At 37.6% G+C, this 17,906-nt stretch overlaps 1 protein-coding gene across 1 annotated transcript in view; it reads right to left on the bottom strand.

Annotated features, from left to right (window-relative positions):
* Nucleotides 1-17,906, bottom strand: part of CNTNAP2 (contactin associated protein 2) — a 1,234,090-nt gene that overhangs the window by 820,224 nt on the left and 395,960 nt on the right. The window contains exon 3 of the mRNA XM_086743072.1: nucleotides 2,316-2,509. Coding sequence (XP_086599198.1) covers nucleotides 2,316-2,509 — 194 coding nt within the window. The remainder of the gene's footprint in view (nucleotides 1-2,315; nucleotides 2,510-17,906) is intronic.

Below are 17,906 nucleotides of genomic sequence, written 5' to 3'. Positions count from 1 at the left end.
AATCAAAGTCTATATAGTGCCTTCCTCTTGTGCATAAAACTTCTAAAAGGTACAATTCCAAGGGGAAAGACTAAATACTTTCTAAAAGGATTTCTAAGGACACCAGAATAATCTGAGATTTTTTAAATAATCACAATCATTTCAGCTAGGAAGAATCTGGCTTTATGAGTTTGAACTCCCAGCACTGGATACTTGGCTTATGTGGTCTGATCTGGCCCTCACAGCTTCTGCTGTTTTTAATTTCTTGTACAAAGTGACACTAAGAGAAAGATGCGATGTGAAATTCCGCACCACTCCATTTCCACATCAGGAAAGTCTGTCTTCTCGTAACGGTACTACAATAGTTCAACAGCATTGCTCCATGCTTAGGCATCTCCCCTGCCTTAGAAACTTGTTAAATTTAAGACTTACTTATAGCTATAAGCACAGTGTTTTCAAGGTTAAACCAAGGCTCAGACATCATTTAACAACAGAAACAATGTTGTTTTAGACAAGTTAGAAGCAGAGTCAAAACCCCTAGTTATTTTTTTTTTTTGCAAGTAGCTCACCTTTGTTCTTAAAAAAAAGAAAAAAAAAGCGCTACCTATTCCAGCTTTTTTTTTTTGTTTAAAAACTACTTTTTTAAGGTTGGATAAAAATTGCAGAGCATGAACAGTAGCAGTACTGCAGCAACTAGCTTGCTAAGTATATTCCAAAGATTTAGTATTCCAAATGAAGTTGCAAACTTCTGCATAACTCACCACACATTTTTGCAAGTGGTATCGATAGTCGATAATAGACAAATAGTATTCCCTCTGAATTCACCAAACATACATAATTGCTAATAAAGAGAAAAAGGAAATGTTCTTTCATGAAGAAGCTTTCAGTCTTTCTGTTTTAAGAGATAATATAAGAATATTTTCTACAAAGCCCCCAGAAGAGTGGGCCACTTTGGAAATAGTCACAGCTGAGACTAAATCAACCAAATCACACATTGCCAAAATATTTGCCCTTCAAATTATTAAGAACAGATTTTTTCCTCAGCCTAATTGTCCTGCTTTATACATCTTTCACTCAACCAGCTGCATAGCCCTCTCCCATCCCCCCCAAGATAAATTCTTCATTATTTCAATAGTAGTTGTTGAAGAAGCTTTTCTACATCTAAGATAATATAAACCCTAAAGGCTATAAATATTTTAATATACATGAGTGGTCTTAAAAGAGATTTTTTTTTTTATTTTATCAAGTTTAAGCATGAGCTTCCCCCTACCCTGATGAACAACATTCATACCACCAAGTCCTAAGGACTCTAAAGCAGCACCCAATATTTTTCCTCTTCACTCCTGTCTGTACCCCCAGCTTTAATTTCTCCGTCTTTCAGAATCCTATCTGGCACATGGTGGAGGCTTTTTCAACAAATCAATACTGTAATAAAAAATGACTGCCTCTACGTACTTCGCATATTAAGCATATTTCTCTCATACAGCTAAAACCATTCACCTTATGCTCTATATTTGGCATTCATTTTTAACAACAGACCTTGATAAAAGAAACATCTGGAAAAAGTGTGAATCTAAACCAGAACAATGTTACACCTTGTCTGCTTTGACAATATTTTCCTGATGAGACATAACAGCTAATCTATTGAATTTGGTTTCAAAAAGAATTACAGCATTTTGATGTTTTCAAAGTATATGTTTGAAAAAGAACCACCATCTCAAAGAACTGCTATAAGGAGAGGCATATTAAATAATAGCCATCATTTGTTTTGTCAGCAAAATGGAAGGCTACTGTTTTCAGCAAGAATGAAATCAGCAGCTTATCCATGAAAAATGTAAGAGACAAAACCAAATTATATGCTTTTTGCTAAAATTATTATAGCATAACTATCCCTGTAGCATCTATATAGAAAACAATACATACATGAGAAAACTGCTCCCCAGCACATATATAGACAAAGAACAAATCACCTTCCAAAATGTTACATTTCAGAGCAGAACTTTCAAAGCTACTTTTGTGTCTCACATTTACTCCATGAAATTAGTAAAAAGAAAAGGCAGGGAAAGGAAAGCTAAAGCATAAGAGACTCATTGAGGAATATAAAAAAAACCCTAAAAATATCTGCATGTCTGACAACTACCATCATCCCAAATGGGCTTTGCTAATGCAAGGATAGACCTCCTGACAGCAGCTGCAGCTTGAATGATTATATTTTCAGCTAAGCTTAGTCCTGTCCTCACAAAAACAACACTGAAGAGTCCTATGAGATGTACAGTTCCTAAAAACACAATCAACATTGCTACAGTGTATGCTTCCACTTAACAACAATTACTTACCCAGATATTTCCATCCTGGTGATAAGGTTTCCAGTTTCTCCCTGTATCACTATAGAGCATCCGATACTGACTGACCCAGTCAGAACTGCTATACCTGCCTTGAGTGGCAATAGCACTGATCTGCTTCCTGTTTCCAAAATCCACCTGCAGCCACTGGTAATGATCGCTGTCTGATGGAGACCAACCTCCTGCACCTGTTGGGTTGAAACAGAAGGGAGAGACTTAGACCTCAAGCACTGATTTTGAAGTGAACACATTGAGAAGATGCTGATTGCTGGAAGGCAGCCCAGCTGAGAGGAGTAAAATACCAATAAAACTTGAACACATACAAGAGAAATATGATTGCACACTTTAAAAAAAAATGCATCTTTAGCACAGGCTTCAAATGCATTAACTCTGTTGCCTTAATCATTTTATGATATAATTATAATGATTTAATGGGCTGCCTGCTAATGAATCAATGTCTTTATAATGCCTTAATTACAGTTTATTAGTTTTCACCAAATTATAATTGTCCAAGGGTTGACAAATTTGTCATGAAATCCTTTGTCAGAGTAAGTTGGCACAAATCAATAACAATCTTTGGATTTTGTATGCCTTTCCAATAGCATTTCACATTAAAGAGATAATATAGATAAAACAGGAGGAAATAAGAGCAGGCTCTCTGCTTTGCTTTCTTTCACTGTAGTGCACAAACTGAAAGATCTACCAGAAGAACTGAAAAAGGAGCAGGTATTGCAGGGCTGGATCCAGTTTTGATCTGCTGGATGTACAAGCTGTCACAGATTATATTGGCAGATGCTCACAGAAGTGCTACTGCTCTTTATGGGTCTATGAATTAACTTGACAGCAATAATATTAACAATAATCTTCTCAGCCACTAAACTGTTCTAAGTAAAGGCAGCCAGATATCAGTGCACAGTTGCTGGCAGCATAGTCATTTAGAGCATAGTCCAGTCATGAAAATCAAAGTCTTAGACCCTACTGCAAGCTAGGCAGAGAGGCAACTGCTGTTGGCGTTTCCGTTCTTTTATACCCGCAGGTCCTCTAACCACCACCAGGTGTCCCTTATCTTTTTCCCACCACCAGGTTTTGTCCTCAATTTTGCTTCTCTTAGAAAGATCCTTATTTTTCAATCCCAGGGCTTCTGATATTCATCGCCTCCAACAGCCAATGATGCACAGGTAAATGTACTATTAAGACACTAACACAATTTCTTATTATTCTGAAGTAAAAAAATATTAAGGGGAAAATTGTTGTTGGATACTGCAGAGAATGATAAAAAAATCTAAATAGATACTAAAATGATATATTTGCCATAATGCTAAGTATTAGGGAATAGATTAAATATAAAAAAGAGCTATGAATACAGAGAAAAAGTGGAGAATCATTCTCTTTATATTCATAGCAGACATTAAGACACAGAAAACATAAGCGTTACAGACTTAAAGTGATTACAGGGCTTTTTTTTCTTTTCTTTAAATTTTGTACCAAATAAATGGCCTAACACACCATGAAAACACGTAGTCTAGTCCATAGGCCAATTTTTGTTGCTTTTAATTTCACTTACAGACTTCAACTGATGTTACAAACCTAGCCTGCTTGCCAAAAACTTTTTGCTATACTGCGTCTTATAAACTCCCATCATTAGGCGGCAGCATTGCCTCAGTCTTAGACAATTCTAAAACTCATTCAGCTGCTGCAGGTATTCACATTGCAGGTCGCAGGACATTTTAATATTGTGATATCAATGGGATCATTTTATGTCATTAAGTGGCTGCCTTCCATTGTAATTAAAAGTATAACACTATGCCAATGACATCTAAATTGTTAAAATTTTTAAGATTTACAATAGATGCTCTGCATCTACAAACAGAAGTCCTTAGAGGTAGAGAACAGCATTTAAAAACCTTACTAAAAGCATTTGCAGGGAAAAGTATTCCCACATATTGAAAAATTCTAACTAGCTCCTTTTTTTTTTTTTTTTTTCTTTCAGAGAATGGCAACTGGTTACTTAAAGATATAATATAGATTCTTCATTACTGCTATGCAAGGAGATTGGAACAATTACTTGCCGTGATAGCAGAGATGGTGTTTTCTCTCCTTATCCTAACATCTCTGTCCAATTAGCATATCTGATACTGATGGGACACAAAGGATAAGAAGCTGCCCCTGTACAGGAGCCACCTTTGTAAAAGGGCCCTTTGGTGGCTCCAGAAAAAGTAATGTTCAAATGTGAGCATTCAAAAGTTATTATGAAAGACAGAGCTGCTATATCTATCAACAAAACATCCTTCAGCAGTACAGTTGTTGAAAAAGGATGACATGCTAGAGCTGTAAGAAGGCTAAAATAGACCTTATGGTTTTTACACTTTTTTACTTATGCAGGAGTTTTACATTAAAACAGTAGATTTTGTTATGCACATTTAAAATAAAAGTCTTTTAACTATAATACAATGTATTTTTTTTTCTTTTAGTACATTCATATTACTGAGATGAGACTTTGCCTTTCTTTAAGTGATAAACATACTCATTCATTGTAAATTGCAACTAGGTTTCAGAAAGTCTTCACCTACAAATCCATTGAAAAGTTTGAAAAAATTCAGTGTTAACATTAATTTTCCCTTTTATTTTTTCTTTAATATAAGAAGATATGAAAAACACCCTTCACAAAAATTACAGAAATGTGACACAATAGTCACACCCAGGAGATGGAAACACGAGTATGGCAAGGCAGCCTGCCCTATAACCATTCTTACAAGTGAGAGACACGACTTTTAGTCAATGTACAGCAGCAAACAATATTATCCCATTGGTTTCTTGACCTAGTTCTCCATCTCAGTTTCACATTTGCCTTCCAACTTTTCCAAGCAAGTAAATAAATAAATAGTCAAAAGGATGAAGGAGAAACATGTTGGATTATAGCTAAACATGCTGCTTTGGGAAGAGAATGGTGATCAGTCCTTGCAGCAGGGCAGGTGTCAGTCATTTACCAAGCAGTCTGTCGGGATCAATTAAATGTTTTCTCTGATTCATCAAGCTGTACAATTTGGGGGAGCTGATTACTTTACTCATTTTGTTTGTGATACGTGTAACCTCTACTGATTCAAGGATTTATAAAAGTCCTTTTTTTTTTTTTTTTTTTGAGATGCATGCTCTAAATAAGTTATTAAAAAGTTGGATTCTATAAAAATCTACCCCTGTGAGATCCTTGCAAAAGCCCTGAATTCATCAGAGGAATTAAAGTACATTTGTGTCTCCATTCATGCTAAGCAGGTACAAAAATTTCACATCCCCAGAAACATGCACATGCTCACAGCTCAGCATATCATTACATATTTTGCTGAATAAAACCAGCTTCTTCACTGGGATGAAGAATTTGGTTTGCTATTTGACTTGGAACAGAGGATTTACTGACAAAATATTTAACACGTTTTGCCTTTTAAAGGAGTGGCAAATTTAAAAATCAAACCTGATTTCCCAAATATGGCATTATTTTTGAAATACACTTACTTTTATGGACAATATATTATGACAGAATAATGAATTATCTTTAAGGAATGAGCAAAATGACAGCATGTTAGTACTTTTCAGTGAGCATTACTTCGTACTGAAACTGCAATGGTATATTAAATTTGTTGAATAAATGCTATTCACAGTATTATTATTCACACCTTAGTGTATACTGTGTATTTTTAATGGTTACAGGCTATATTCTGAATTTTATTACATACATTATTTGCACTTTTTATTATGGTGGAAAAAAGGCATTGATACATGGGTTTTTATGAGATACTCTGTTTTACTTCATGTACTGCCTTTTAATGCCAAATGCCACAATATACAATTAAATTAGTGTGAGTTACAAAATATTAGAAAGACATTAGCACTACAAAGCATTTAAAAGATATTAAACATATGCCTATGTCTTAGTTCAGCCCCGCTCGGGACCAGACTACACAGTCTCTCTCTCTCTCACTCCCCCCACCCTCCGAGAAAATAAGGGGAGACTATATAAGAAAAAAGGCTCAAGGTTTGAGATAAGGACAGGAAAAGATCCTTAAAGTTACCGTCACGGGCAAAACAGACTCGACTTAGGGAACACTATTCATTTATTATTAAAACCAAAGCAGGATAATGAGAAAGAGAACAAGATAACTCCCCCCCACCCTTCCCACTTCCCGGGCTTAACATTATCTCTACCTCCTCCCCCCTGCCAAGCAGCACAGGGGGGAGAGGGAATGGGTCCTCCACAGGCTGCACGTGGATCTCTTGCTCCTCCATGGACCTCCATGGGCTGCAGGGGGACAACATGCTCCACCATGGTCGTCACCACAGGCTGCAGGGGAATTCTGGCCAGGAGCAGCATTACTCCTCCCCCTCCTTCTGAACTGACCTTGGCATCTGCAGCTGTTCCTCTCACAAGAAAAATTCTTCACAACAAGCAGGCAGATGCCTCTCAGGTTCTCTTCACATCTCATCTCATCTCCTCTCCACTTCTTGCAGCTTGGTTAGGCCAAGTCAGGCCTAGACGGCCTCCTGGTGGGAGGCCAGAGGGTGAGGGCTGCAAGGCCCACAAGGCTCGCACCTCCCCCTCTCTGTGCCCACTTCAGCTTCTTCACATCTTCTTTTTTTTTTTTTTCCCCTTTCTTAAATACATTTTCGCAGAGACGTTATCAGGGAACATTCTGCTACCAATTGGCTCAGCCCTGGCCAGCAGCAGGTCTGCCCAAGGCCCGGCCGAGTCTATGGGACAAAAGGGAAACAACTTCTAGCAGCCTCTTACAGAAGCTGCCACTGGAGCCCTCCCCCCCCCAGATAAAACCAGGACACCTATAATATAGCTTACTTTCATTAAACAGGTAAAGAGCATTTATGGGATAGCATTTATCTTTGATAGTAGAGGTGTAAGAAATAAAACTGCAGACAAAAATCTACTTCCTATTTTTAATTTTATGCTATTCCAGAATTTTATATACTGAAACATTAACCAAGAGAGTCACTGAATACTTTTATTTATACTGTATAGCATCCACATCACAAACACAGCAACTAATTTCAACTTGAGCAAGGATGACTGTATGTGACCCTTTGATAGTAGATATCAGAGAACTGTAAGTTTAGCGACAGTTAAGTCAACATTGAGCATGTGGCCCACATATCTTCGTGCATCTGTATTGGGCTTGTGTGGCAAGGTTTTGGTAGTGAAGGGACTACAGGGGTGGCTTCTGTGAGAAGCTACTAAAAGCTTCCCCTATGTCCGATAGAGCCAATGCCAGCCGGCTCCGAAATGGACCCACCACTGGTTAAAGCTGAGCCAGTTAGCGACAGTGGTAGCGCCTCCGTGATAACATATTTAAGAAGGATTAAAAAAAGCAGCAGCAGAGCAAGGAGTGAGAATATGTGAGAGGAGCAACCATGCAGACACCAAGGTGAGTTAAGAAGGAGGAGGAGGAGGTGCTCCTGGTGCCGGAGCAGAGATGCCCCTGCAGCCCGATGTGAAGGCCCTAGTGAGACAGGCTGTTCCCCTGCAGCCCAGGGAGGACAGCATGCTGGAGCAGGCAGATGCCTGAAGGAGGCTATGACTCTGGGAAATCGGTGCTGGAGCAGCCTCCTGGGAGGACCTGTGGACCCATGGAGGACCCATGCTGGAGGAGCCTGATCCTGAAGGGCTACACCCTGTGGAAGAGACACACACTGGAGTAATTTGTGAAGAACTGTAGCCTATAGGAAGGAGTCACATTGGAGAAGTTCATGGAGGACTGCCTCCAGTGAGAGAGACCTCACCCTGGAGCAGGGGAAGAGCGTGAGGACTCCTTCCCCTGAGGAGGAAGGAGTATCAGGAATGACACATGATGAACTAACCGCAACCCCCATTCCCTGTCTTCCTGCACCACTTGAGGGGAGAAAGTAAAGAAACTGGGAGTAAAGTTAAGCCCAGGAAGAGGGGATGGGTGGGGGGAAGGTATTTTTGAGATTGGAGTTGTTTCTCATTATCCTGCTCTGGTTTAATTGTTAATAAATTAAGTTAATTTTCCCCAAGTCAAATCTGTTTTGCCTGTAACAATAATTGCTGAATGATCATATTTTCTCTCCCCCATCCACCCAGGGAAGGGTGAGGGCAAACCGGTGGCCCCATGGTACTTAACTGCCAGCTGGGGCTAAACCATGACAGCATCCAAGAAACTTTCCTGTGCAGAAAAGCCAAGAAGTTTTAAGCAGCAAAGTCAGCCAGAGCATTCCTGTGGTGAAAGGTGGCTATGAAAGATTTCATATAGCTTTACATTCAAAATAAGCTAGAGAAAGTCATTTGGACTGCTCCTACTGCAGACTGACCACACAATGTGGTCAGTCTACTACTGAAAACACACACACAAAACTGTATTTGGAATGCTAAGAACTTATAAAACTTTAATATTTTCATGATTTTTCACCAAATAAATACAATTGCTAACAAATAACATCATTACAATAAGAAATGAAGTTCAGATTTAATTTTTTTAGTTATGAAAACTTCAATGGCTTTCATGGTTTTATTGGATTTTATTCTACAGGTTCATTCCATGGAACCAAAAACAATATGAAAAAAATAGTCAATCTGTAAATGACACATGTAAAAGATACTACTTAGTATATTTCTAGGAGCATAAATAATTCAAGTCAATGTGGGTCTACTTTTGCAAAATTTCATGTATAATTTCTACCTTTAGATTAATTATACATTTCAGCTCCTTATTCAAAGTTGAGTCAGCTAGTTCCCATTTACTGCACACTAAGAAAGTCTACATGTTGAGTTAGCCTTACCTTCTTATCGTTCCCCTCTGATAAATTACCAGTAAGCAGCAAAGCTGGGGTAGACTTACAGATTTGAGATTTTTATCTGAACTGTCCTATGCTACTGAGCTTACAGATCTATAAGAATGGGCACTCTGATGACTTTTGAACATGTCTGTTCCATTTCAGTTAAAAATCTTATTTCTTTTGAAAACTTGGCACTTTCATCTTCATTCATGGCTGAAACTAGAAAGATGAATTTGCACTAGAAGAATGCATTCTTGTTTTAGTAATACTTCTTCATCATTCCGTACTTCAAATCACAAAATAAAAAAATATCAGTCCTGCAGTAAGTACCGTTTTCTACTCTTTTCAAATCAGTAAGAAAAGGTTTCAATGACATGAATTAAAGAATGAGGGGATCCTTAGTCAGAAATTTCATTAGAAAATACACTATGAAAGCTATAGATAGAAGATTTAGGAATTGTGGTAGTTATAATTCAAAGGATTACTTTATCTAATCATAGAAAACTTCTATAGCCTTCCAGCAAGGAAACAAAAAAATACGCCTTTTTAATGATTACGTAATAATAACCTGAAACATTCTTAGAGTTTGAATCTGTTTATTTGTATGGGAAAAACACAACCCAACTTTTCAATAAGAAATAACACTTTCTATGTCACTGCAATAGGATGAAATCAATACTGTTTGATACCTTGCTATTTTCCAAAACGTTGCTTTTCTTTCCTCTACATAAAAAGATAAATCAAGACAAAAAGGAAAACTTTGAAATACTGAAATCATTCATTCACTGCACTTCAGAGAAAATATGGGCAGCCATTCTCTGTAGTACCCTGGAAAACAATACAAAAGACCTATACTTCTAAATGGCATAAATCCACCTGCTCTGTCAGTCACCATTATGCTTAAGAAGGACATCAATAGTGCTTTCCATTTTTGGTTTGTCGTCCTCTCTCCATTTTATCATTGTAGTTAAAGACTGGCTGTACACAGATACTAAAACATTTAACTTTACACAGAGCAAATAGTGTGGTAGCATTGAGTGGGTCTAGTCACATGGAGAAAAGTTATGCACATACAGAAGTCTTGGATGATTAAACTTCAAGCTACTTCAGGCAAGGATCACTTTTACCCTGTATTAGGTAGAGCCCTCTAACAAAGAGTCTCTGGTCCTCATGTAGGGCTCCACTTCTAATTAAAACAATATTTTCCTGATATTGGCACGGATAAACATTTTTTATTTCCTGATCACAAAAACTACGCATTTTTATATTTCTTGTATCCATCTGTTGTTCTAGCTAAATTTGGATTTGTAATCCAGTTCCTATCTTCAGGGTAGGGATTTGCTTTTGTATGTTTGAAGAGCTCTTCTTTCCAGAAAATAACAGCAGTGATGGAATTGCAGATAAGGCTATGCATGACACTGCTGGTGGGCAAATAATGAACATTCTGCTCTAGAGGAAGCAAAGGTTGATATTTAGAAGACAGCTAATACTGAGAAAATAGCAGCATGATTATAGTCACCCTCTATTGAAAATTACTTATATTTATTTTGTAAAAAGTTAAATATCACAGAGAAGAAGAGAGAGGATAGAATGACAAAAAAATAGATTTCTTCTTCTCCAGAATTCATTATTAGAATTTACCCCATATCAGACCATCTTTACTAAAATCTGGCAAATTAGACCCAACCTTTGGCCTAACTCCCTGTGAGTTTCAACAGCAGCTTTCCAGGAGTACAAGTATTGAGCCTTGAGGCTCTAAGTTCTCTATAAAATACATCTGATAAAATACATTTTGCAGGGGCAGTAGAAGATAGGAAAGATCCAATATTCATTCACCAAATTAGCTTTCCATCATAGCAGCTGAAAGTTATAAGTTTACAGAGAGGTCAGTATCATCATTAATCTTGACTTCTGAAAGGCTGAAGTAGCACACTAGCCTATTCAGTGTCCATTATTAGTCACTGGGAACATTTCTACTGATTTCTAGTGGCACTTACCTGTATCTTCCCTTGGTGTGGCTTAAACTCTCTGATAAAGTGTACTTTTATTTATTTAAATTATGTAATACTTCTTTTTTTTCTTTTGGTATTTTTTTTTGTTTGTTTGTTTGTTTGGGGTTTTTTGGGAGGGGGAGCAGGGGGAACAGGGAATAAGGATTAGCCCTTATTCACTTTGGCACATATTTTTTGGACATTGATAGACTAATTCTAGAAGACTTCCCCTCTACTAAAAATAGACAAGAGTGGGGAAAAACTCTAATTGTATTTCTTAAAATTATTTCATTTTAATTTTAAACCCTGAAAGTCAAGAGTAGAAATAACCCAAGGGATTGCAGTACTTTTCAGGATACAGTCCACACAGATATTTTTAAAAATAACATTAAAATTACTCTATTTTTTAAAAATCCCAATAGATCTTTCTTACAGTAAATGCAATTAAAATAAATCCCTTGATGTAATGTCTGCCTCGTAATACCCACTGCTTCCTAGTATATCTTAACCGAGCACAAATGACACATGAGGGAATGAATGATCAATCTGCCCTAAGGAATAGTGGTGATATCTAACAATAAAAATAATGCAAAAGATATCTCATTGTTGTCATTCACAGTTGTCAAACTCAAAGTAGGGGAAAAAAATCGTAAGCCTGAGGAGCCTTATATCCTGGATCCAGTGTTGGGGAACACTTTGCAGCTTTGGTTATTTTAATGAACACATCACTTTAAACTATGCCTTTCCCATCTGTTCTGCTTTCTAATTACATATGCAAAAAGAAGGTCATTCACAATGGCATCCTAATGGAATCTTAAACAAAACTTGGACAAGATTTAAATATTCTGTGTGCATCATCTGTATTCAAGGCATCAAGCAGCTTCTTTTCCATGAAGTGTTTTCTTGTTTTCTAGACAGAAAGTTGAGGCAAGGCAATGGATCACTGCACCATCGCATACAAACCCCTTGCATACAAAACAACCACAGTGGCAAACAAAAGACAGGAGAGAGAGTATAGAGATCTCCCTTTCCTCACACGACGTTTTCAAGGACCAGGACACAAATCTTTCATTGCATGTTTATGTAGTGCAGGACTGGGGTTTTCCCAACAACTCAGGTCATATTCCTGGGAAGAACTAGCAAGTGTATAGTTAATGGAGAGCAGACACTGCCTCTGCAGCATCTCTGCTGAGCAATTGAGCCCTGATTAGCAGATTCTTATCCGAGATCAGGAATAGTGATGTTTTACCAACTGTGACGGAATAGCATTTACAGCACTTTGAAATCTAGATACAAGCTATTACGACAATTCTGGTAGTTCCCTGTAACTGTTGTGATCCATCCTTAGTAGAGATGAGAGAGAAAGGAATTAAGGTATTCCTGCACCCGATCTATAACATCTCAGTAGCAATGAGATGCTTAAACAATTTCGTCACCTAAATGGTCTTGTTCCCATTAGTGTAGCCCACAAAGTAGTGGAAGGCAAAGCTGAATTTCTGTAAGTTAAATCATAATGTTCTAGCCCATCTTGATTAATATTTTTTCCCTCAAATGATTGTACATGCGAGATGATTAAATGACATAATTCAGTCTTAGATATCTCATTCTGTGACAAGTCTTCAGTGACAGAAAAACTGAACCTCCTGTCCTGCAGAGACTTGCTGTGTGAGATCCTGTAGTGAATGTAGTTTCTGCCATTGTGCTTCACTGTACACCAGTGCTCCAGTGATGTGCAAACACTGTTTTGAAATGCTCACTGTTAACGAATAAAAACTACATGATTATTTCATTATACTCATTATCTGTTTTCTATCTATGTTTTTTAACTCCAAATCCCCTGGTCTGTGTCTACTGCAAGAAATTTTTCTCCCTTGACATTCCCTACTCATGACATACTCCTTCCAGCTGTTATATGCCCAGAAAGACTTTTAGCCCAGCAAGTATAAAAAATGACCTGGCGTAGCTCATGCTGCTAAATACAGCAGTTCTGAAGTCCAGCTCCCTTGATGATTGACAACAGCCAACCTTTGCCTGCTGCTACTGATGTTTGTAATATCCACCTGGGCTCAGCTCCTGGACTGCTACGGAACCTGAACACTGCTCACTTTTCTTCTCTCTCTGTTACATTTCTACCACAATTTTTTGTCTGAGTGTTTGGGGTTTTTAAAGCTACCTTTTTTGGGGGGATTTGCAAGAAAAAAAAATGTATTCAAGAGTATGCTCAGGTTGAAGATTTTTCTCTAGTGTTTCCTATCCAGCTTAAACTCACTTTTCCTCTTGTCGTAGTTGAGCCCCCATCAGGACCAGACTACGCAGTCTCTCTCCCACTCCCCCCACCCTCCAGTGGGACAGAAGGGAGAACTGGTAAACAAAAGAAAACCAGAAAGAAAACACGTGGGTTGAGATTGAACAAAAAGTAAATTTAACAGTAATGACAGAAGAAAACAAAACAGTGATGGAAAACAAATACAGTATAATGCCTTACAACAAATCTCCACACCTAGTTTCTTCCAAGTAGCAGGAGGCCACCCTCAGCACCCTCCTCACTTATATACTGAGCATGAGGTCAGATGGGATGGAATAGCCCTTTGGCTAATTTGGGTAAATTAACCCCAGCTGTTAGCTAATTATTTAATTATCCCAGCCATAGGGGCTACCAGCTTCAGTTCTCCACCCAGCTCAGGTGAATATTAACTCTATCCTAGCCAGAACCAAGACACCTCTACACAAATGTCTTTTCCATCTGCTCAAAATTTCGGATCTGAATTCCTACATTACAGGAATTTCTCAGCAGCTAGTTTCAACTCAAATGGTGATGATTTCTCAAAACTTGTAATTGTTAATAAAGCAGTCTGAAATATTTTTTCTGACTACCTTTTTCCTTTCTTCTAGAGTGCTAAAATCACTACACATTTTGATAATTTCCCACAAAAATTGTAAGTATGATAATGAATTCTCATAAAGAGGTTATCTGTTCTGAAACAATGACTGATGGGGAAAAAAAAAATTCAGTCAGCTCTACTGAAAGTTTCCGAATACTTAAAAATCACTATCTGAATATTTTCTGCGTGCAAATTGCCTAGATAATTAAAAGCTAGAGGGAGCTATACTATTCTCTTATTTGTGCCAACACTGCGCTACCACTGACCCAATCCTGAGAACAAGACAAGACTCATCCCTACCTGCCTTGCTAATCATAGAATCACAGAATGGTTACGGTTGGAAGGGGCCTTCAAAGGTCATCTAGTCCAACCCCCCTCCAACATCTTCAACTAGATCAGGTGGCTCAGAGCCTCATACAACCTGGCCTTGAACATTTCCAGGGATGGGGCATCCACCACCTCTCTGGGAAACCTGTTCTAGTGCTCTACAATCCTCAGTGTAAAATTTTTTTTTCCTAATATCTAATCTACATCTACTTCCCTCTATTTTGAAACTGTTACCCCTAGTCCTGTCACAACAGGCCCTACTGAACAGTCTCTCCCCATATTCCCTGTAGGCCCCTTGAGGTACTGGAAGACCACTATAAGGTCTCCTTGGAGCCACCGCTTTCAAAAGCTTTGAGACAGACAGCTTTCTTATGATATTACAGAGCTCTGATATTATCCTTGCTATACATGAATACAAGTTATTGGTACTGTTTAATCCGTCTTAGTAAATGTGCTTCCCTCTCCCATTTTTCCCTCAATGAGCAGGTGCACGCAATTGGGAAATACTGTGGTATGACTTTTGAAATCTCATGTATAGCTGATTCAAGAGGTTTGTAGGGTTTTCTGCTTTTAACAAAGCTAAAGGATAAATATTTTTCTATTAATGCATATATTGCAAGCAGTACCCAGATCTTTATCCTTTCTCTCCATTACAAAAATATATTCTATTTTTTAAAATTACTCTGTACTGCATCTATAGTGATGATGAGAAGTCGTATTACGCCTTCTATTTTGCTAATAGCAAAATATATATTTATATCCCATGCAGAGTTGCAACAACCTGGGAGGAATAATTTTATTCTTTATTTTAATTTGCAAAACAATATGTTCATTTCAAGATAGGACTATACCACAGCAGAATTCAACTTTTTAGGGCAATGATTTGCCTGAAGTCTATGGTAAACTACTAATAAATATTGACTGTTCCCTAACGAGTTTATACTCCTTGGAGCCAAAACATAGTACTGTATATAAAATCGATTATAATCATGTGAGACACCACTAGGCAAAAACGTCGACAGAAAAAGTTAAGAGTTATAATGCTAATAAAAGTAACAGTACTCCTATCAGTAGCATCCCATGTTAATTTAGCCACGAGATTAACTAATCTGATACATTTTAGACACCAACTAGGAAATGAAATTCTGCTAAGATTTTTATGCAATATAAATTAATGAGAACTCAAAGTTCATGCAGCAGAGCATCTCAAAATTAAACTGTAATAAATTAAAAGCCCCAAATGCACACTGCAACCCTTGTTCTTTAAATTTTAACCTACACTTAGCTTTAGGGTAGGAAGGTTCAGCTTTCAGGGTCAGGGGAGGATTCAATGCAGGATTTAACTTCAGGTGCTCTGAATCATTCCCACTTCTTCCCCTGCCTCCATTAGCCCTCTAAGACTTTTAGGATGGCACATCTCTCCAGATTGAAATTAATCTCTGCAGTTTCCATGCTCTCTATTTTAGCTGTTCAGGCAACATATTGAAATACTTGTTCTGAATGCCTTTTTTTTTCTACACTATCAGTCAAAACTGCTGAGTATAACACTGCTGAGAAGAACTTTTGAGTGTCCAGACCAACTCAACATACCCGCTTCACCTCCAAAAGGAAAAAAAAAAGCCCTACCACCTCAAACAGCTACACTGCAGATCATACCTAAATAATCAGAGCAGTAGTTGGCAGATGAAAAAATAGTCACAGCTACAAAAGGAGTGTTCAAGACAGAAATCATCTGACTTGGCAGAAGCATTGCCCAGGCAAGCAAAGACCTAAGTGAGGCTAAAAATAGTTTTGTATGCCTATCTCTATGTAAGCTGCTGTAACACATCATTCACCTCACACAGACAACTGTGAAAATAAACAATATTTTGAAACTTTATGAAAAATACTGTTATGCTAAAGCTAATAATTTATCCTACTTCACCATACATGCACAACCCAAGGCTCTGTCCCCACAGAGCTGGCTGCTCTATCCTTATAAAGATTACATCCTTCTATTCTTGAATAAAGCTCATGATTTTTCCTGCATGTTGGAATAAGCAAATCTTCATAATAGTCTTCACAGAAATTTCCATTTGCTGAGACTAGACAAGGAAGCACTACCGCAGCTTGAGAGAAATTGTCCAGGGATATCCGTGTAACTGTATGACAGCTTTTCCATAACTTCTGTGCTCTCCTGATTCACTTTTATATTGAAGAAAACCCCTTGTCACAGACAACTAGTCCTTCTCTACTTCCAGCTACATGGATAGCATTCCCACTGAAGAGAGAGGGATTTTCCTTATGGCATAAGCCCAGGAAATAAGTATGCAGTGAGAATTTCTACAGCACAAACCACTACTAGCTAAATCACTACTTCTGTAAAAATGGAATCCTATGATTATTGTGCTATAAAAAGGTCTTAAACAGGCAAAACTACATGGCTTAAGAATGGAAAGTGCAAGATGATAATGACACATATTATGTTTAGAATATAGGTTTAAATACAGGGGTTTTTTTAAAGAATGAAAGAGAAAAAAAATCTGCTGTTAATTCTGGGTTTAAAGCAATCTTATGCCACCATTTTAGCTTTTGATTTGGCAATGTTAACTAAGCATCATAAAATCAGAGTTGCTTATAAGAGCTAGCTAATGCTTATCAGGCCACTGCTATTTTTTTCACTTTTATTTATTATTACTATTATGCAACCTTTTCCTTTATTAGTAGCAGCAAAATATCATTTGGAGAAAAATAAAGTGTTATTTGCTATAGATTTTATACAGCAAATTTATCACACAGATGACTCCAGTAAAAAAATAATGTACATAATATATGTTAATTTGATCTATCAAAACCAGGAGAGTATTTATAACAAGAAAATAAAAATGTTAGTATTTACTACTGTGTTTATCTTTTTTTTTAAGTAAAATAAAATGAGTGAAGTTTATAAGTTAAGTTTTATCCTGGATTTCAGTTAAATATTGAAGTTCTGTAAGGACACTTAAGCATATTAGCCTAACAGTAATATCTGTTATGAGACGTTTCATTAAAACACATTTTGAGTAATAGCATTTTTATTCCTTTAAAGTTTACCTACAGGATTTACACAAGACAAGGGGCTGAAATTTGGAATAGTGAGATTCTTTGTCATTGTTTCTGGTTTATGTCTCCTTTTATCCCACTGCAGGAGGCACCATGTCTAGTGTCTGTATCATGAATTTATTCCTGACAGCTGGGTTGATTGCATCCCACTGTACTGCACTTCCAGCAGGTGTAAGAGAGATTAAAGTCTTGCATAAGAATGAAAGTATCCAATGTGGAGGTGTTCTGAATTTGTTAGAAAAAAATGGTGTCTACTTTTGCATCCTAATTTTGTGGTTTGTAACACATTCCTACCATGATATCACCACTCACTGGCTTCTGCTTGGATCCTGACACATAAGGTCTCAACCACATGCAGAGCTCTAGTTTCCCAAGCTGTGTGTATTTGCATGCACGTACTTGAGAAAGGCATTCCTTCGCTCTATTTCTCTGTTCCTGAGGTCTCTCTTGTTCTTGCAGCTCTTGCTTTCCAACTCCATACATCCGTTTCTCATTCAACTGTGTGCTGT

Source organism: Chlamydotis macqueenii, chromosome 2, assembly GCF_036417535.1.
Source record: "Chlamydotis macqueenii isolate bChlMac1 chromosome 2, bChlMac1.mat, whole genome shotgun sequence".
Taxonomy (NCBI): domain Eukaryota; kingdom Metazoa; phylum Chordata; class Aves; order Otidiformes; family Otididae; genus Chlamydotis; species Chlamydotis macqueenii.
The sequence above is the reverse complement of the archived record's forward strand: the minus strand, read 5'-3'. Positions and strand labels throughout refer to the sequence as shown.